Consider the following 18,779-nt stretch of genomic DNA (forward strand, 5'->3'; position numbering starts at 1 on the left):
GATGAGGTTGGATATGGGAGGTACTAGTGGTTTGTGTGGTTGTGAGGGTTATAGTGGATGCTAGTGGTAGGGGTTATAGTGCTTTCTGGTTGTGGAAAAATCTGTTGTAAAATCCTCTTGGTTGAGCTGTTATGGTGTCTGCTCATTCTTTGGAATGTCTGGCCATTCTGTGGAAAGTATGGCCATTCTCTGGAATGTCTGACCATTCTTTGGAATGTCTGGCCATTTTCTGGAATGTCTAGCCATTTTTTGGAATGTCTGGCCATTCTGTGGAATGTCTGGCCATTCTGTGGAATGTCTGGCCATTCTGTGGAATGTCTGGCCATTCTGTGGAATGACTGGCCATTCTGTGGAATGTCTGGCCATTCTGTGGAATGTCTGGCCATTCTGTGGAATGTCTGGCCATTCTGTGGAATGTCTGGCCATTCTGTGGAATGTCTGGCCATTCAGTGGAATGTCTGGCCATTCTGTGGAATGTCTGGCCATTCTGTGGAATGTTTGGCCATTCTGTGGAATGTCTGGCCATTCTGTGGAATGTTTGGCCATTCTGTGGAATGTTTGGCCATTCTGTGGAATGTCTGGCCATTCTGTGGAATGTTTGGCCATTCTGTGGAATGACTGGCCATTCTGTGGAATGTCTGGCCATTCTGTGGAATGTTTGGCCATTCTGTGGAATGTCTGGCCATTCTGTGGAATGTCTGGCCATTCTGTGGAATGACTGGCCATTCTGTGGAATGTCTGGCCATTCTTTGGAATGTCTGGCCATTCTGTGGAATGTTTGGCCATTCTGTGGAATGTTTGGCCATTCTGTGGAATGTCTGACCATTCTGTGGAATGTCTGGCCATTCTGTGGAATGTCTGGCCATTCAGTGGAATGTCTGAATGTTATGATACATAAAAATTTTACGTTTCTGGCCACAACATTAAAAAAAATTATTTTCTGTAATTTATGCTTAATGTTTCGTGATTTTTGTATTATTTAATGTTACTAAAACAGATTTTGGATTAGCATTGTAAACTGCGTGTTTGTTTGTTTCAGGTATGTAGTGTGTGGCTGTATCCTCACTTTGGTGACGCTCTACACAGGTGGGTGTAGCCCCCTGGTACACAGGTGGGTGTAGCCCCCTAGTACACAGGTGGGTGTAGCCCCCCTGGTACACAGGTGGGTGTAGCCCCCTGGTACACAGGTGGGTGTAGCCCCCTAGTACACAGGTGGGTGTAGCCCCCCTGGTACACAGGTGGGTGTAGCCCCCTGGTACACAGGTGGGTGTAGCCCCCTGGTACACAGGTGGGTGTAGCCCCCTGGTACACAGGTGGGTGTAGCCCCCTGGTACACAGGTGGGTGTAGCCCCCTGGTACACAGGTGGGTGTAGCCCCCTGGTACACAGGTGGGTGTAGCCCCCTTGTACACAGGTGGGTGTAGCCCCCTGGTACACAGGTGGGTGTAGCCCCCTGGTACACAGGTGGGTGTAGCCCCCTGGTACACAGGTGGGTGTAGCCCCCTGGTACACAGGTGGGTGTAGCCCCCTGGTACACAGGTGGGTGTAGCCCCCTAGTACACAGGTGGGTGAAGGGGGTGTAGCCCCCCTGGTACACAGGTGGGTGAAGGGGGTGTAGCCCCCTGGTACACAGGTGGGTGAAGGGGGGTGTAGCCCCCCTGGTACATAGGTGGGTGTATCCCCCCTTGGTACACAGGTAGGTGTAGGGGGGAGTAGCCCCCTAATACATAGGTGGGTGTAGCCCCCTGGTACACAGGTGGGTGAAGGAGGGTGTTGCCCCCCTGGTACACAGGTGGGTGTAGGGGGGGGGGGTGATTCTCCATCTCTGGACTCAATTGTTCAAGCTCAGGCAAGCTTATTGAGATAAAATATATCACACAAGGATAGGGAAGCTTAGGCTTTATCTACCCTCTTCTAAGCTGGTTCATCGAGTGTGTGTTCTAGACTATTGATATCTTTATCATCTTGGATTAGCGACAGACAAGCTGATAATTACAGGTGAATGATCAGTAACCTGTAATTATGATGTTATGAGATCATAAGCTGGTCCACCACCCTCTAACCCTTGGACGCTATACGATAAATATGTTAATGGTTGGGAAGTTAACGCTTGTTCCGCCCTGTTAATGGTGTCACACGAGCGCCCACCACCGCTTGGCCAACCATTATCCTCCACTCAGTAATGAAACACTAATGGGAACTTCAGGCAAGTAGTTAACACTTCCAGAATTATCTTTCCATTAGCATCAAAATGGAGAAAATAAAATACACAGCGCATTAAGCTTGTCAACAGAGTTTAAAGATGTGGATATTAACGATGTGTGGCTTGTTCTGTGTGTGTGTGTGTATTCACCTAGTTTTACTTACCGAGTTATGCTTTCGGGGGTTGAGCTCTAACTCTTTGGTCCCGCCTCTCAACTGTCAATCAACTGGTGTACAGATTCCTGAGCCTACTGGGCTCTATCATATCTACACTTAAAAGCTGTGTATGGAGTCAACCTCCACCTGTGTGTGTGTGTGTGTGTGTGTGTGTGTGTGTGTGTGTGTGTGTGTGTGTGTGTGTGTGTGTGTGTGTGTGTGTGTGTGCTGACCTCTTGTGTTGTGTAGGGTGGTGTTTGTGGGGGGGGGGGGGTACATAATCGACTTAAGAATGGTCCAGGACGGACTGAAACGTCGTCGTCCCTTCACCTTCTAGTGTGTGGTCTGGTTAACATACTTTAGCCACGTTATTGTGACTCATCGCCTGCACGGGGGGGGGGGGGGGTTACTGACCTTCTCTGTTGTGTACAATGTTGATTCAAATTATAACTTATTTAAAAATATGCTTAGTATTGCTGTGACGATATCCACGCAAAGTAATATCCACGATATCTTACTTATTGGTTAAGTAACGCCATAACAGTAGCCCAGTAATGCAGTACACTTTACAAATTGATTAGGTCGAATAACAAGACTCCAACTGAATAACTATACTGGCCTAAAGATCATTATAACAAAAATACAACTTTGTATAGTTAATAAAAGCAAAAAGAAACTATGAAGTACGTTCAACTGGCAGGAATATACAGATACTCTAGATTTTTTGTTTACCTCTATCAAACAAAAATTATGTAAAGTACAGAATCGTTACTGAGAAAAGTCAGATTGGGAAACTGTTGTAAGTGGAGTGCCTGGAGGCTCTGTGCCCAAATGGTTGAGATTTGGGATTGATCATATTTATTGACCGTGCTTAAAATTGTGCGGGAGGGAGGTAATGCCAAGCGATTACGACTGTATAGCACTCGGAAGGGATCAGGATAAGGATTTGGGATGGGACGGGCGGGGGGGGGGGGAATAGTGCCTAACCATTTCGATGGTCAGGGATTGAACACCAACCTGCATGAATCGAGTCCGTTGCTCTACCGTCCAGCCCAAGACGGTAAATTGATTCGTTTGTTTGGCAGATGCTGTTTAATGCTGTCACATATCGGGTTCTGAGGCTGGGTAGTGATAACAGCGTCACATTAGTGGGCCAGCCAGAAGCTTAAGACCCGCGCAGGAATATCCCTGCAAAACAAAAATTAATTCCCTTCCCTTTGGTCCAGGACGGACCGAAACGTGGTCGTCCCTTCACCTTCTAGTGTGTGGTCTCGTCAACATACTTCAGCCACGTTATTGTGACTTATCGTCTGCAGATGTAAATAGAAGCTGCTTCGTATGGGCCAACAGCCCTTCTGCAGTTACCTTCATTCTTATGTTTTTATTAGCTTAAAATTGTCGGTAAATGGTTTGAATCGATAATTCCAAAAGCCGTTTGTCTTCCTCTTCAAAAACATAGATAATGAAATGATTCACAACATGGACCAGGGCCGTTCATGTTTGACAAATTTCCTATCATTTTTTTCCAGCATAGTTGAAGCAGAAAGGTTTGTGACGTTGTTGTTGTTATAGATCCAGCTACTGGGAACAAAAAGTTGCAAGTAGCACCGGCTATGGTGAGCCCGTAGTGGCCTTACCTGGCACAGGAGCGGGGCTGTAACTTTGGCCTTCATTTGTGACGTTGTGTACCTTTACATAAGAACATGAGAATGAAGGTAACTGCAGAAGGCCTATCTAAATAGGGTTTTGAAATGGTCACAAGATTAACAGATGCAGTTTAATGTTAATAAAAGAAAGGTTTTGAGGCTAGGTAATGATAGTTACAAGATACGAGCTAGAAGATACGAGTGTTGATTTTGCGAAGTCAGTCTATCTACACCTCACTCGCAAAGCTGTTAAAAGGCCCCGATTCTGGCTTTACGGGCTCACCATAGCCCGTGCTACATGGACACTTCGTTCTGAGAAGCTAAATCTAAAACAACAACTTATTCTGACATTCACTTTGCATCGTTAACATGAAGGAGTTCAGTGTCACGGCTCTTGGCTTAGCTGCCTTACTTGGAGTGCTGTGTACCTTAACGCAAGGTCTCATGTTCCCACCGACGCCTGGAGACCTGTGTATCGACAACAGCGACTGTTCCAGTGGCTGTTGTCTGGTGACGGGCTACGGACAACGTCGGCCACAACGGGTCTGTCAACCTCTTGGACGGATGGGAGAGTACTGCGCTCCAGGGAACCGTCTCGGCTTCTTCGGTGGCTCGCTCGCGTACACATACTCGTGCCCATGTGGGCCTGGGCTGACCTGTAAGCCCAAGTGGTCGGCCATGGTCAATGGCCGGAGTGTTATGGTGGATCCTAGATGTGTCGGCAGGTCCCAGCCATGAGTGGAGCCAGACGTCCCAGTAATGTGTGTAGAATTAGATCAGTTATACTTCCTTAGTAAATAAAGACATTATCAACCACTGCAGAATATTATTTCCAAATGCCTCTTTCTTCAAGGTTTTTTGCTGTCATTAAGAAGGAAAATCATCGCAGGTTTCAACATGAAAGGTGATGATAGAGATCCATCTCTCAGTGGGCATGTATCTCATCATCAGATGAGATACATACCCACTGTATCTCCCCGTATGTTTTCCTGTATGTGTAATAGGGTGGGTATGTGTAATAGGGTGGATAATATAGCCACCATTTTGGCTATTTTGGCAAAATGGCAAGTAGTGCGAAATTAATAGATTCTTACCACACATTTCAAATACGTTTACCTAAATATATATTACAAGTTGATTAGTAATATCTACTTCAAATTCAGAAGTAGATATTACTAAATGCCGTAGGGAGTTTTATTACATGCTTGGGCCAAAATGTTTGAATCTCTTAAGAATTCTCAATCATTCCATTATCACACAATTTATGTATACAATTTACAAATACAATATAAATACAAAAAACAGTCATCTATATTACGTTTAATAGCTGTATTAGCTTAATTCCCTTAAGCAACATGAAGTCCAGCCTGCGTTGAAGAGACATTGTTCACTCTTGCAAGACATCATATTTGATAGGAGCTACAAGCATTTTACCCCAAGAGTGTAACACTCGTTGTTGTTTTAGATTGAGCTACTCGGAACAAAAGTTCCAAAGTAGCACGGGCTAAGGTGAGCCCGTAGTGCACTTACCTGGCACAGGAGCGAGACTGTAACACTCTTGCTGTGTGTACTATGTTAACCTGCAATGATAAACGTGATTCTTGTACTGTGATTTGTGCCCCCCTTGAGGGACTTGAAGTAGAGGAGGGTAGAAATAGCCTAAAGAAATAGAAATAGACAAGAAACATACAATAAATAGTTCTTGTATGTTTCTTATTACACCTTGAAATAATAATTAATTTTTCCCCACATTTGAAAGTGAGAGGTTTGATTAATTTGTTTCCGCACCTCTCATTAGTCTAATTACCTTAGCTACATTATTCTCAGAAATTCTATGTCCCATAAAAGCTCCCGGACTACCGCATTTGTAGTTTACGGGTTACTCATGCCCGTGCCACCTCTTGGGTGGCTTAATCTTCATCAATCAATCGCATTACACACACAAATCACAATAACGTGATGTATCAAATGGATACAATGGAGAAATAGAATTTCTGCTTGCAATTCTTATACCATGTCGTAGCTCAATCGATTAAGGCAGCGTCTGGGATGCTCTCGGACGTAGGTTCGAATCCTCGTCACGGCCCTTGTGGATTTGTTCAATCAATCGCACTTGTAGTATGTGGCTCAAGGCGATGACGCAAGTGCGTGAAATTAAGTCTATCCCCAATACTCTGTAAGTTCAATTCCATTCTCATTATATCCATCATAGCAATAAAATCTAAAAAAAGAAATCATAATGTCTTGGTATATCAATGCAAATCATTTAATTTAATTGATTTATCACGTCATTATGACACTAAACTACACAATTTATGTCATTATGATTTGCAGACGAGGTCACAATGACGTAGCTGAAATATGTTGACCAAACCACACACTAGAAAGTGAATGGTCCAGGACGGACCGAAACGTCGTCGTCCCTTCACTTTCTAGTGTGTGGTTTGGTCATTATGAATTCTTTGGGATCTGAGTGTGGAATAGTGTGAACGCCGTTACCATACGCCAGAGTGTGGTCGGGTCGACTATAAAATCCTGGTTAGGCTCCAGTTTGGAGCCTCTAGAACCACCCCGTAAATTCAGTAGACTTCCGGGTTGGTTCAAGTGTGTACCATCATGACCAAATCGATTAGGGAAGGTGTCTGGGACTCACCAGAACGCCCTGTTGCCTCAAAATAAGTTTCATCAAAATTTTAGTTAAAATGTGTACGTCACAGTTCTCTCCACTATCATTTACCTTAATTATAATGGAATAGAATGAAACTTAAGTTGTCAAACTTGACCCTAAGTAAAACCATGTTGTGAATAAGTTGTAGTCTTCTTTGTAGAATAATGTTTTTCAAGATGTAGACGGAATGTTAACTGGTGGCGCACCTCGGAATCTTTGTGTGTTTGTGTACTCACCTAGTTGTGATTGCGGGGAGAGTTTAGCTTTGGTTCTTTAGTCCTGCCTCTCAACTGTCAGTTCAACTGTACTCTTAAGCCTACTGGGCTCTATCATATCTATATTTAAAACTGTATGGAGTCAGCCTCCACCACATCGCTTCCTAATGCATTCCATCTGTTAACTACTCTGACACAAAAAAGTTTTTTCTAATCTCTATGACTCATCTGGGTACCCAGTTTACACTTGTGTCCTCCTGTGTTAAATAAATTATCTTTATCTACCCTATCAATTTCTCTAAGAATGTTGTATGGGGTGATCATGTCTCCCCTAACTCTTCTTTTTTCCAGCGACGTTGAGATTTAGTTCCCATAGTATTTCCTCGTAGTTCATACCCCTCAGCTCGGGTGGGTACTGTCTCTCGCTCGCTCGTTAGCGTGCATCCACTCTGGAGACATTTAAATGTAATCACCGGCCTTCCCATCAGATAATGTGGTCTGCGGGACGGTGGTTGGGTCGTTAGCTGGCTCACGGCGAGCACGAACGACCACTAGCTTGTTAAAACACCATTCTGGAGATCGTTGGGGGTAGTTAGGTGGTGACACACGACTCTCACTCGTAACTGAAACAATGTACTTGGTCTTGAAGTCGGGTTTTCAAGGTCCGTGAGTCAGGTTAGTGTAGTTCTTGTCACATTTTGAAGGTCAACTGTGTAAAAATATTTATTTATGCTTTATAATTATAATTATATTTTATAATTATTAAAAATATTTATTTAGGCTTTAGTTCATCAAGAGTTCATCATTTATAAAGTAGTTCTTCTCAAACTGGCGTCTCTTCAGGTTTGTAAGACTTTAAGTTTTCCGTAAACAGTCTAGTTTGGTTATAATGGTCTTTTGCCTCTTGTAATTGTGTTATTTATGTAAAGCAAGAACAAAACTGGCGCCATTATTGACCCGTGTGACCTCACATCTCATCTTTGTGACCCCATGTATGATCCCTTTGACCCCCATATGTGATCACTGTTTAGTAAAACCATGTTACTGAAATGTAAAAACATTAGCAAAACTATTTTGCGGATCATTTATTAATGTATGTTGTTCAAGATGAAGACGAATGGTATTTGCAACCATAGTCCAGTTGCAGTATGGAGGTATGAACATATCCAGGTATGTTCATTATGGAGGTGAACAACAGACTGAACAGAGTCTGGTGGCTCTAGTGAAAGAGTTCATGATGTAAGTGAACAAGAGACAGAGCACAGTGATGGATAAGCCATATCTGACACCCTGTAATGACGCTGGCTGTTCCCTTAATGGATTCCCCTCACCACACAAACTCCAGAATTAAAAACAAAAGGCTATCAGTCAGAGGCGTAATCAGTATCTGTCAGACTGTGTGTGTGTTCTTGTGGGAGTTGAGCTCTGGCTCTTTGGACCCGCCTCTCAACTGTCAACCTTTTTTTTTTTAACACATACACACTCCCAGGAAGCAGCCCGCAGCAGCTGTCTAACTCCAAAGTACTTATTTACTGCTAGGTGAACAGGCGCATCAGAGTGAAAGCTATTAGTAATCGAAGCGTTAGTGATAGGACTCCTGGTGTTGATCTTCAGTAGGATATAGAGGACCCATTTAGATTATGCAGTTCAGTTTGGGTCGCCGTAATATAGAATTCACTACAACGTAGAAAATTCACTACAACGCGGCCAGCGAAGTTAATCCTCCAAATTAGAAGCCTGTTAGGTGAAGATTGACAACGCTTAAATTACATTCTACAAAAAGGCGAAGAATTATGTAAAATAATGGATGCTTTAAAACAATAGATTGGGTAGACAAATTTATCGTATTCAATGTAGTTTCAATTTTGAAAACTCAAAAATGTAGTTGGACTGGTTGAGGAAATTCAGAGTAACTTGGAAGTTCAATTTGGTTCAGGGAAGATATCAGGGAGATTACACGAAAATACTTTCTTATGATATTTATTTTACTATTTTACATAAATTAATAGACAAAATACAAGATTTAAGGAATTGAATAAGTCCGCTGGACTTTATAACAATAAGTCCATTATTGTGTGATTTAGAGTTCAGTTTTGGGGACTGAGGACCTCGCATCTTGAAGAATGTCCCACAAGATTTTCCTTCCGAAGCGAATGACTTTCTTGGTAAATGATTCAGACTTAAATAACTCTCCGACTGCGTGTTCCGTTGATTTGATGAGTTCTGGGAAGAGTTGCGACATGTTGGGCTCTGGGTCTGCTGGCTGCGACAGCACGTGGGGCTCTGGGTCTGCTGGGTGCGACAGCACGTGGGGCTCTGGGTCTGCTGGCTGCAAGGACATCTTGGACTCTGGGTCTGCTGGCTGCAAGGACATCTTGGACTCTGGGTCTGCTGGCTGCAAGGACATCTTGGACTCTGGGTCTGCTGGTTGGGTATGTGGGTGTGAGAACAAGGCATCATCCTGCATGCCCAGACGTCGTGTGAAGACGGAGCTGACAGCCACCAGGACCAATAGGACGAGGACCTTCATCCTTGCTGCTTCTGCTGAAGACACAATTGTGAAGTTTCTACAGCCGTCTCCTGGCCATATATTCCCCGCTCGTCACCTCACGGTCGAGTGAGGCGGCGCGTCATCAATGAATTACTGACATGGTTGTCTCGGGACGATAATAGGCATTGGAGGAGGAGGAACATATTAATACATTAGGAAGCTGCAGAAGGCCTATCGTTATCTTCGGCGCGGCTACTGTTTATATCCACCAAAACTCATTTATACATATGTCTCTCTTCTGCTTGAAAGACGCCCGTAATCTAAGGTCTATAATTGTTGCTGACCAATCCACACACTAGAAAATGAAGGGATGACGAAGTTTCGGTCCGTCCTGGACCATTCTCAGGTCGATTGTGACTTGAGAATGGTCCAAGACCGACCGAAACGTCGTTGTTCCTTCATTTTCTAGTGTGTTGATTGGTCAACATACTTCAGCCACGTTATTGTGACTCATCGCCTGTCTATAATGGTACCTGATATTTGGCATCGCAGTTCATATTCTGTATTCCCATACTAGTATTACCCAGGTACTTTGTGTATCTAAACTTATCTTGTCCATATGATACATTGTTTCGTGTTCTATTTTGTGTTGATATATTTAACACCTTTATAATATCTCCTTTGTTATACGCTGTTGTCCATCTGAATACTTAGAACATAAGAACAAAGGTAACGGCAGAAGGCCTATTGGCCATACGAGGCAGCTCCTATTTATAACCACCCAATCCCACTCATATACATGTCCAATCCACGCTTGAAACAATCAAGGGACCCACCTCCACCACGTTACGCGGTAATTGGTTCCACAAATCAACAGTTATGATTTACCGAACCAGTATTTACCCAAGTCTTTCCTAAATCCAAACTTATCCAATTTATACCCATTGTTTCGTGTTCTGTCTTGTGTTGATACTTTTAATGCCTTATTAATATCTCCTTTGTTATGTCCATTAGGATTCAACGAGTCCATTATCGTGTAGCTCAGAGTTCAGCTTTGGGGACTGATGCCCCAACCTCGCATCCAAGACAATGTCCCACAAGACTTTCCTTCCAAGGCGAATGATTTCAGAGACAAATGGTTCAGACTTTAATAACTCTCTGATTGCGGGTTTCGTCGCCTTGATGATTTCTGGGATCTGCAACAATATATTGAGTTCTGTGACATGTGGCAATGATTTGTGGGACTCTTGGGTCTGCTGGCTGCGACGACATGTGGGGCTCGGGGTCTGCTGGGTGTGAGAACAATGCAGTATCCTGCATGCCCAGACGTCGTGTGAAGGCGGAGCTGACAGCCACCAGGACCAATAGGACGAGGATCTTCATCATTGAAAATGGTCCAGGACGGACCGAAACGTCGCCGTGCCTTCACTTTCTAGTGTGTGGTTTGGTCAACATATTTCAACCACGTTATTGTGACTTCTCGTCTGCACTTGAGTAAATATTGGTTTGGTGAAGGTTGTGGATATTTGGAGCAAATTACTGGCTGACATAATAGAGGTGGGACCTGTTGAGTGTTTGAAGCGTAGGTAGGTTTGAAGCGTACATATATATATATATATATATATATATATATATAAATTAGACATATATAAAGAATGAGGATATATATAGAAGCAGCCACGTGTGGGTCATTAGGCCCTTTGCAGTTTCCTTAATTCTTATATTCCAATATTTAAATTCCTTTCACAATGATGGTAATTGCTTATTAGGCAATAAAGTCATTTATGCAAGAGATACTGTACGTTGTAACATTAGAAAATAGAGTTCTCATATATCTTCACTTGTTATACATTAAAATATAATGTTAATTTCTTCCCAGGTTTTGAAGTGAGAGGATTAATTTATTAGCTCCCCCACCTCTCATTAGTCTAATCGCCGTAGCTACATTTGATCTAAGAAATTGCATCCCCAAAGTTCTGTAAGTTCAATTACATACTCATTATCTCAATTATAGTTTTTCTATGGGTATCTTAATGTTATTCTCATGGTTTTTGCACAGAAACAATAGAAATTATTGCACTTACCGAAACATGGATGAATGTAGAAAACAGAGAACTATTAGCTGAATATTAAATAAACGGATTTAAACTATTTCACAGATATATTAGACGAGGAGGACGAGTAGCCATTTATGTTAGGGAAATGAAATTTGAAATGAAGTCTGAAAGAAGGAATCAAAAGTGAGCTACACACAGCAACTATTTGGCTAGAATTACACGAAAAAGCTAGAAATATTATAGTAGGAGTTATATACAGGCGTAACAGACCACCAAACTTAGACAGAATGGCAGCAAAGCATCTATGGGAGGAAATATCTAGAGCATCTAGGACACTAGCAGTATTTGTGTCATGGGTGACTTTAATTTTAGTGGAATAAACAGGATTAACTGAACAGCAGAAAAGCAGAAAATTTTCTAGAATTAACTGATGATTGCTTTCTCAAGCAACACATTAAAGAACTAATGCAGGCAAATAATATTTTAGACTTAGTGTTAACTAACAGGTAAACACAAATTACATAAACACATAAATTTGTGTTTCCCTGTTAATTAGTTCCTTAACTCACTCCTTATTTCGATATCATTTGTTTATGAACTTCGACCTGCACGAAGCGAGTCCGTCGTTCTACCGTTCAGCCCAAGTGGTTCCCGTTATCAATGAATGACACTGCATTCGATTTGCGCTATTTATGTGGTCGGCAGTGGACTCATAGTGCCCCAAACAACCATTCGTTTCCAACTCCCCTTCTTGGACTCTTCCAGGGACGTGAGGAAGTTCCCGGAGCCTTTCCTCATAGCTCATGCCCCTCAGCTCTGGTACTCGCTCGCTCGTTAGCGTGCATACACTCTGGAGACATTTAAATGTAATCACCGGCCTTCCCATCAGATAATGTGGTCTGCGGGACGGTGGTTGGGTCGTTAGCTGGCTCACGGCGAGCACGAACGACCACTAGCTTGTTAAAACACCATTCTGGAGATCGTTGGAGGTAGTTAGGTGGTGACACACGACTCTCACTCCAAACTGAAACAATGTACTTGGTCTTGAAGTCGGGGTTTCAAGGTCCATAAGAACATAAGAACATAAGAACATAAGAACAAAGGCAACTGCAGAAGGCCTGTTGGCCCATACGAGGCAGCTCCTATTCTATAACCACCCAATCCCACTCATATACTTGTCCAACCCGTGCTTGAAACAATCGAGGGACCCCACCTCCACAATGTTACGCGGCAATTGGTTCCACAAATCAACAACCCTGTTACTGAACCAGTATTTACCCAAGTCTTTCCTAAATCTAAACTTATCCAATTTATACCCATTGTTTCGTGTTCTGTCCAGTGTTGATACTTTTAATACCCTATTAATATCCCCCCGGTTATGTCCATTCATCCACTTGTAAACCTCTATCATGTCACCCCTAACTCTTCGCCTTTCCAGTGAATGCAACTTAAGCTTTGTTAATCTTTCTTCATATGAAAGATTTCTAATTTGGGGAATTAACTTAGTCATCCTACGCTGGACACGTTCAAGTGAATTTATATCCATTCTATAATATGGCGACCAAAACTGAACTGCATAATCTAAATGGGGCCTAACTAGAGCAAGATATAGCTGAAGAACCACACCAGGTGTCTTGTTACTAACGCTGCGATTAATAAATCCAAGTGTCCGATTTGCCTTATTACGAACATTTATGCATTGATCCTTTTGTTTTAAATTCTTACTAATCATAACTCCCAGATCCCTTTCGCAATCCGACTTCGCAATCACAACACCATCTAGCTCATATCTTGTAACTCTATCATCCTTACCTAACCTCAGAACTTTACATTTATCAGCATTAAACTGCATCTGCCAATCCTTTGACCATTTCAAAACCCTATCTAGATCAACTTGAAGTGATAGTGAGTCCTCCTCCGAATTAATTTCCCTACCGATTTTCGTATCATCGGCAAATTTGCAAATGTTGCTACTCAAACCTGAATCTAAATCATTTATATATATTATAAACAACAGAGGTCCCAGGACAGAGCCTTGAGGCACTCCACTTACAACATATTTCCACTCTGACTTGATTCCATTTATACTAACTCTCTGTTTCCTTTGGTATAGCCATGCCCTAATCCAGTTTAATATAGCACCCCCAATACCATGAGACTCTATCTTTTTAATCAGTCTTTCATGTGGCACTGTATCAAAAGCTTTGCTAAAGTCAAGGTATACAACATCGCAATCCTTACCACTATCAACTGCCTCAACAATGCTAGAATAAAAAGATAACAAATTTGTTAAACATGAACGGCCATTTATAAAACCATGTTGCGACTCAATTATTAATTTATGTTTTTCAAGATGAAGACGAATTTTATTTGCTATTATGGATTCGAGTAACTTTCCCACAATAGACGTTAGGCTAATTGGTCGATAGTTAGACGCAAGTGATCTATCTCCTTTCTTAAAAACTGGTATCACATTAGCAACTTTCCAAAACTCTGGCACTCTGCCTGACTCTATTGATTTATTAAATATGGTTGACAGTGGGTCACAAAGCTCCTCTTTGCATTCTTTAAGCACCCTGGCAAACACTTCATCCGGCCCTGGGGCTTTGTTTGGTTTGAGTTTTACTATTTGTTTAAGAACATCCTCCCTGGTAACTGTTAAACTCGTCAACCTGTCCTCGTCCCCACCCACATAGACTTGTTCGGCTGAAGGCATATTGTTAAGTTCCTCTTTAGTAAATACAGATACAAAATATTTATTAAAAATACTACTCATCTCTTCATCACTATCTGTTATTTGACCTGTCTCAGTTTTTAATGGACCTATCCTTTCCCTAGTCTTAGTACGATATAACTGAAAAAACCCTTTAGGATTTGTCTTTGCTTGCCCTGCTATGCGAACTTCATAGTTTCTTTTTGCTTTCCTTATCTCTTTTTTAACATTTCTAACCAGTTGTACGAATTCCTGTTCTAAAGTGACCTCCCCATTTTTAATCCTTTTGTACCAAGCTCTCTTTTTACCTATAAGGTTCTTCAAATTCTTTGTTATCCACTTTGGGTCATTTGTATTCGATCTATTCAATTTGTATGGTATACTACGTTCCTGTGCTTTGTTTAGAATATTCTTAAATAAGTTATATATTGAATCCACATCGAAATCCCCATTTAAGTCACCTATCGCTGGGTTCATGTCTCGCTCCAAGACCGGCCCACACCCCATACCCAAGACTTTCCAATCAATTTGACCCAAAAAATTTCTTAGGCTATTAAAATCAGCTTTTCGAAAATCTGGCACTTTAACAGAATTTTCTCCTACTGGTCTATTCCATTCTATGCTAAATCTGATTTCTTTGTGATCACTGCTCCCTAGCTCACTCCCTATTTCGATGTCATTAATTTGCGTTTCCCTGTTAGTTAACACTAAATCTAAAATATTATTTTCCCGTGTTGGTTCCTTAATGTGTTGCGTAAGAAAGCAATCGTCAATTAATTCTAGAAAATCTTCTGCTTCACTATTCCCTGTTTTGTTCAACCAGTTTATTCCGCTAAAATTAAAGTCACCCATGACATAAATACTGTTAGATCTAGATGCTCTAGATATTTCATCCCATAGGTGCTTTGCTTCCATTCTGTCTAAATTTGGTGGCCTATATATTACTCCTATTATAATATTATTTGCTTTTTCGTTTAATTCTATCCAAATAGTTTCTGTGTGTGGCTCTGTTTTGATTCCCTCTTTGAGACTACATTTCAAATTGTCCCTAACATATATGGCTACTCCCCCTCCTCGTCTAATATATCTATCTGAGTGAAATAGTTTAAATCCATATATTTGATATTCAGCTAATAGTTCTCTATTTTCTACATTCATCCACGTTTCGGTAAGTGCAATAATATCTATTTTTTCTGTGCAGACAAGAGCATTTAATTCGTTAATTTTATTTCTTAGACTTCTACTGTTAGTGTAATATACCCTAAGTGAATTGTTATTTTGCGGACCTTCTCTTTCCCTGATCATTTTGCCAATTCCTTTCTCCCACAAACACATACTTTTATTACCTCCTTCCTCCAAATCAATTCCCATACCTCTATCTACTAACAGTTTAAACCCAAACAAACACCTCTAACCACTTCTTCCAACGAGTTCGCAACAGCAACAACCCCAGCTCTCGATAGATGCACCCCATCACGAGCATACATTTCATTTTTTCCATAGAAGTGTTCCCAGTTGTCTATGAAAGATATTGCATTTGATTTGCAATATCTTTCCAGCCGGCAATTGACACCAAGTGCCCTCGATATCCATTCATTTCCCACTCCCTTTCTTGGAAGAATGCCACATATGATCGGGATTCCTCCCTTGCTCCTAACTAACTCTATGGCTGTTTTATACCTCTGAATCAGTTCCTCACTCCTAACTCGACCAACATCATTTCCTCCCACGCTAATGCAAATAATGGGATTGTTCCCATTACCAGCCATAATATCATTCATGTTGTTTATAATATCACCAATGCCAGCTCCGGGATAGCAAACCCTTAACCTGTTCCCCCTATCTCTAGCACAAAACGCTCTATCCAAATACCTTATCTGGGAATCTCCCACAACTAATGTTTCATGAGTCAGGTTATTCTTGTCACATTTTATCTTGTCACATTTTGAAGGGCAACTGCGGTGAAAATATTTATTTAGACTTTATAAATATAAAGCCTAAATATTTTTAGGCTTTATAAAGTACTACTTCTCAAACTGGCGTCTCTTCAGGTTTGTAAGACTTTAAGTTTTCCGTAAACAGTCTAGTTTGGATATAATGGTCTTTTGCCTCTTGTAATTGTGTTATTTCTGTAAAGCAAGAACAAAACTGGCGCCATTATTGACCCGTGTGACCTCACATCTCATCTTTGTGACCCCATGTATGATATCTTTGACCCCCATATGTGATCCCTGTTTCATATCTGAAGATATACATTAACTTCTCAATGGGATCACTGTTTGATAGGTTTGAATATGTGTGTGTGTGTGCTCCTGGCTGTCTGGGTTCGAATCCTTCTGGGGTGTGGACTTTTCTTTCTAATTATAACTCCCAGATCCCTTTCGCAATCTCAACACCATCTAGTTCTTATCTTGTAACTCAATCATCATTACCTAGCCTCAAAACCTTACATTTGTCAGCATTAAACTGCATCTGCCAATTTTGTTACCATTTCAAAACCCTATTTAATTTTTTTTATATATTTTTTTTCTTGAGATATATACAAGAGTTGTTACATTCTTGTACAGCGTAGCGTTTCTGGCAGGTCCCTGGAACACGATCCCCGCCGCGAAGAATTGTTTTTACAACCCTCATTTTACTGTTGAGTTGAACAGAGACTACAGTTAAGGATTTGCGCCCAGTAAATCCTCCCCGGCCAGGATACGAACCCATGACAAAGCGAGTGTCTTACCACTGCACCACGGAGATTTATTATTTTATTTTATTATTATTAACTAGTATTTAGATCGTCTTGAAGTTATAGTAAGTCTCTTTCCGTGTTTATTTCTCTCCCGATTTTCGTATCATTGGTAAATTTGCAAATATTGCTGACACTCCACCTACAACATTTTCCCATCAGCCATTCTCTGACTTGACTCCATTTATACCATTTGTTTCCTCTGGTATAGCCATGCCCTAATCCAATTTAATATAGCGCCCCAATACCATGAGCCTCTATCTTTTTAATCAGTCTTTCATGTGGCACTGTATCAAAAGCTTTGGTAAAGTTAAGGTACAAAACATCACAATCCTTACCACTATCAACTGCCTCAACTATGCTGGAATAAAATGATAGCAAATTTGTGACACATGAAGATACATGTAAAACCGTGTTGTGAATCATTTATTATTCTATGTTTTTTTCAAGATGAAGACGAATGGTATTTGCAACCATAGTCCAGTTGCAGGCGAATTAACTGTAATATACATACGTTCATCATGGAGATGAACAACAGACTGAACAGAGTCTGGTGGCTCTAGTGAAAGAGTTCATGATGGAAGTGAACAAGAGACAGAGCACAGTGATGGATAAGCCATATCTGACACCCTGGCTGGCTGTTATCTTAATGGATTCCCCTCACCACACAAACTCCAGAATTAAAAACAAAAGGCTATCAGTCAGTGGCGTAATCAGTAACTGTCAGACTGTGTGTGTGTGTGTGCTTGTGGGAGTTGAGCTCTGGCTCTTTGCACCCGCCTCTCAACTGTCAATCATCTTTTTTATATAACACACACACTCCCAGGAAGCAACCCGCAGCAGCTGTCTAACTCCCACGTACCTATTTACTGATAGGTGAACAGGTATATCAGGGTGAAAGAAACTTTCCATTTGTTTCCACCTTCCCCTGATCCTAGGACTACGAATCCCGAAAGTCGGATCGCGAAAGGGATCTGAGAGTTATGATCAGTAAGAATTTAAAACCAAAAAAATCAATGTACAAATGTTCGTAATAAAGCAAACAGGACACTGAGATTTATTCATCGCAGTGTTAGTAACAAGACACCTGGTGTTGTTCTTCAGCTATATCTTTCTCTGGTTAGGCCCCATTTAGATTATGTGGTTCAGTTTGGGTCGCTGTACTATAGAATGGATATAAATTCACTAAAACGCGTACAGCCTAGTTAATCCCCCAAATTAAAAGCCTGTCATATGAAGATTGACAAAGCCTAAATTACATTCTCTAGAAAGGCGAATAATTAGGGGTGCTGAAAAATTAGGTAAAAATAATGGATGTTTTAAAACAATAGATTGGGTAGACAAATTTATTTATCCAGTAGTTGGACTGGTTGACGAAATTCAGAGTAATTTGGAAGTTCAGAGAAATTTTGAAGTTCAGAGTAATTCGGAAGTTCAGTGCAGTTTGATCCAGGCAAGATATCAGGGAGATTAAAGATAATACTTTCTTATAACATTTATTGTACTATTTAACATAAAGTAATAGACAAAATACATGATTTATGGAATTCAATAAGTCCGCTGCACTTTATACCAATAAAGACCATTATTGTGAAGCTTAGAGTTCAGTTTTGGGGACTGAGGACCTCGCATTTAGGACAGTTTTGGGGACTGATGATCTCACATTTTGGACAGTTTTGGGGACTGATGACCTCGCATTTTGGACAGTTTTGGGGACTGATGATCTCGCATTTTGGACAGTTTTGGGGACTGATGACCTCGCATTTTGGACAGTTTTGGGGACTGATGAACTCGCATCCAGGACAGTTTTGGAGACTGATGCCTCAGAGAGATGCACTGATCTCGCATCCAGGACAATGTCCCACAAGGTTTTCCTTCCGAGGCTAATGACTTCA

The 18,779-nt window shown here is 41.4% G+C and overlaps 2 protein-coding genes across 2 annotated transcripts in view; one reads left to right on the plus strand and one right to left on the minus strand.

Moving 5' to 3' along the window:
• LOC123750571 (leukocyte elastase inhibitor-like) overlaps positions 1 to 18,779 on the plus strand; it is a 365,203-nt gene that overhangs the window by 213,820 nt on the left and 132,604 nt on the right. The gene's annotated exons all lie outside the window — the stretch shown is intronic.
• On the minus strand, positions 130 to 846 carry LOC138364488 (sex-determining region Y protein-like). The gene has a single exon (XM_069324133.1). It carries the CDS (start codon positions 844 to 846, stop codon positions 130 to 132), a length of 717 nt encoding a protein of 238 aa, XP_069180234.1.

The sequence above is a fragment of the Procambarus clarkii genome, chromosome 13 (assembly GCF_040958095.1).
Source record: "Procambarus clarkii isolate CNS0578487 chromosome 13, FALCON_Pclarkii_2.0, whole genome shotgun sequence".
Taxonomy (NCBI): Eukaryota; Metazoa; Arthropoda; class Malacostraca; order Decapoda; family Cambaridae; genus Procambarus; species Procambarus clarkii.

Coding starts and splice junctions, on each gene's coding strand:
- LOC138364488 (XM_069324133.1), bottom strand. CDS start 846: ATGGCCAGACATTCCACAGAATGGTCAGACATTCCACAGAATGGCCAA.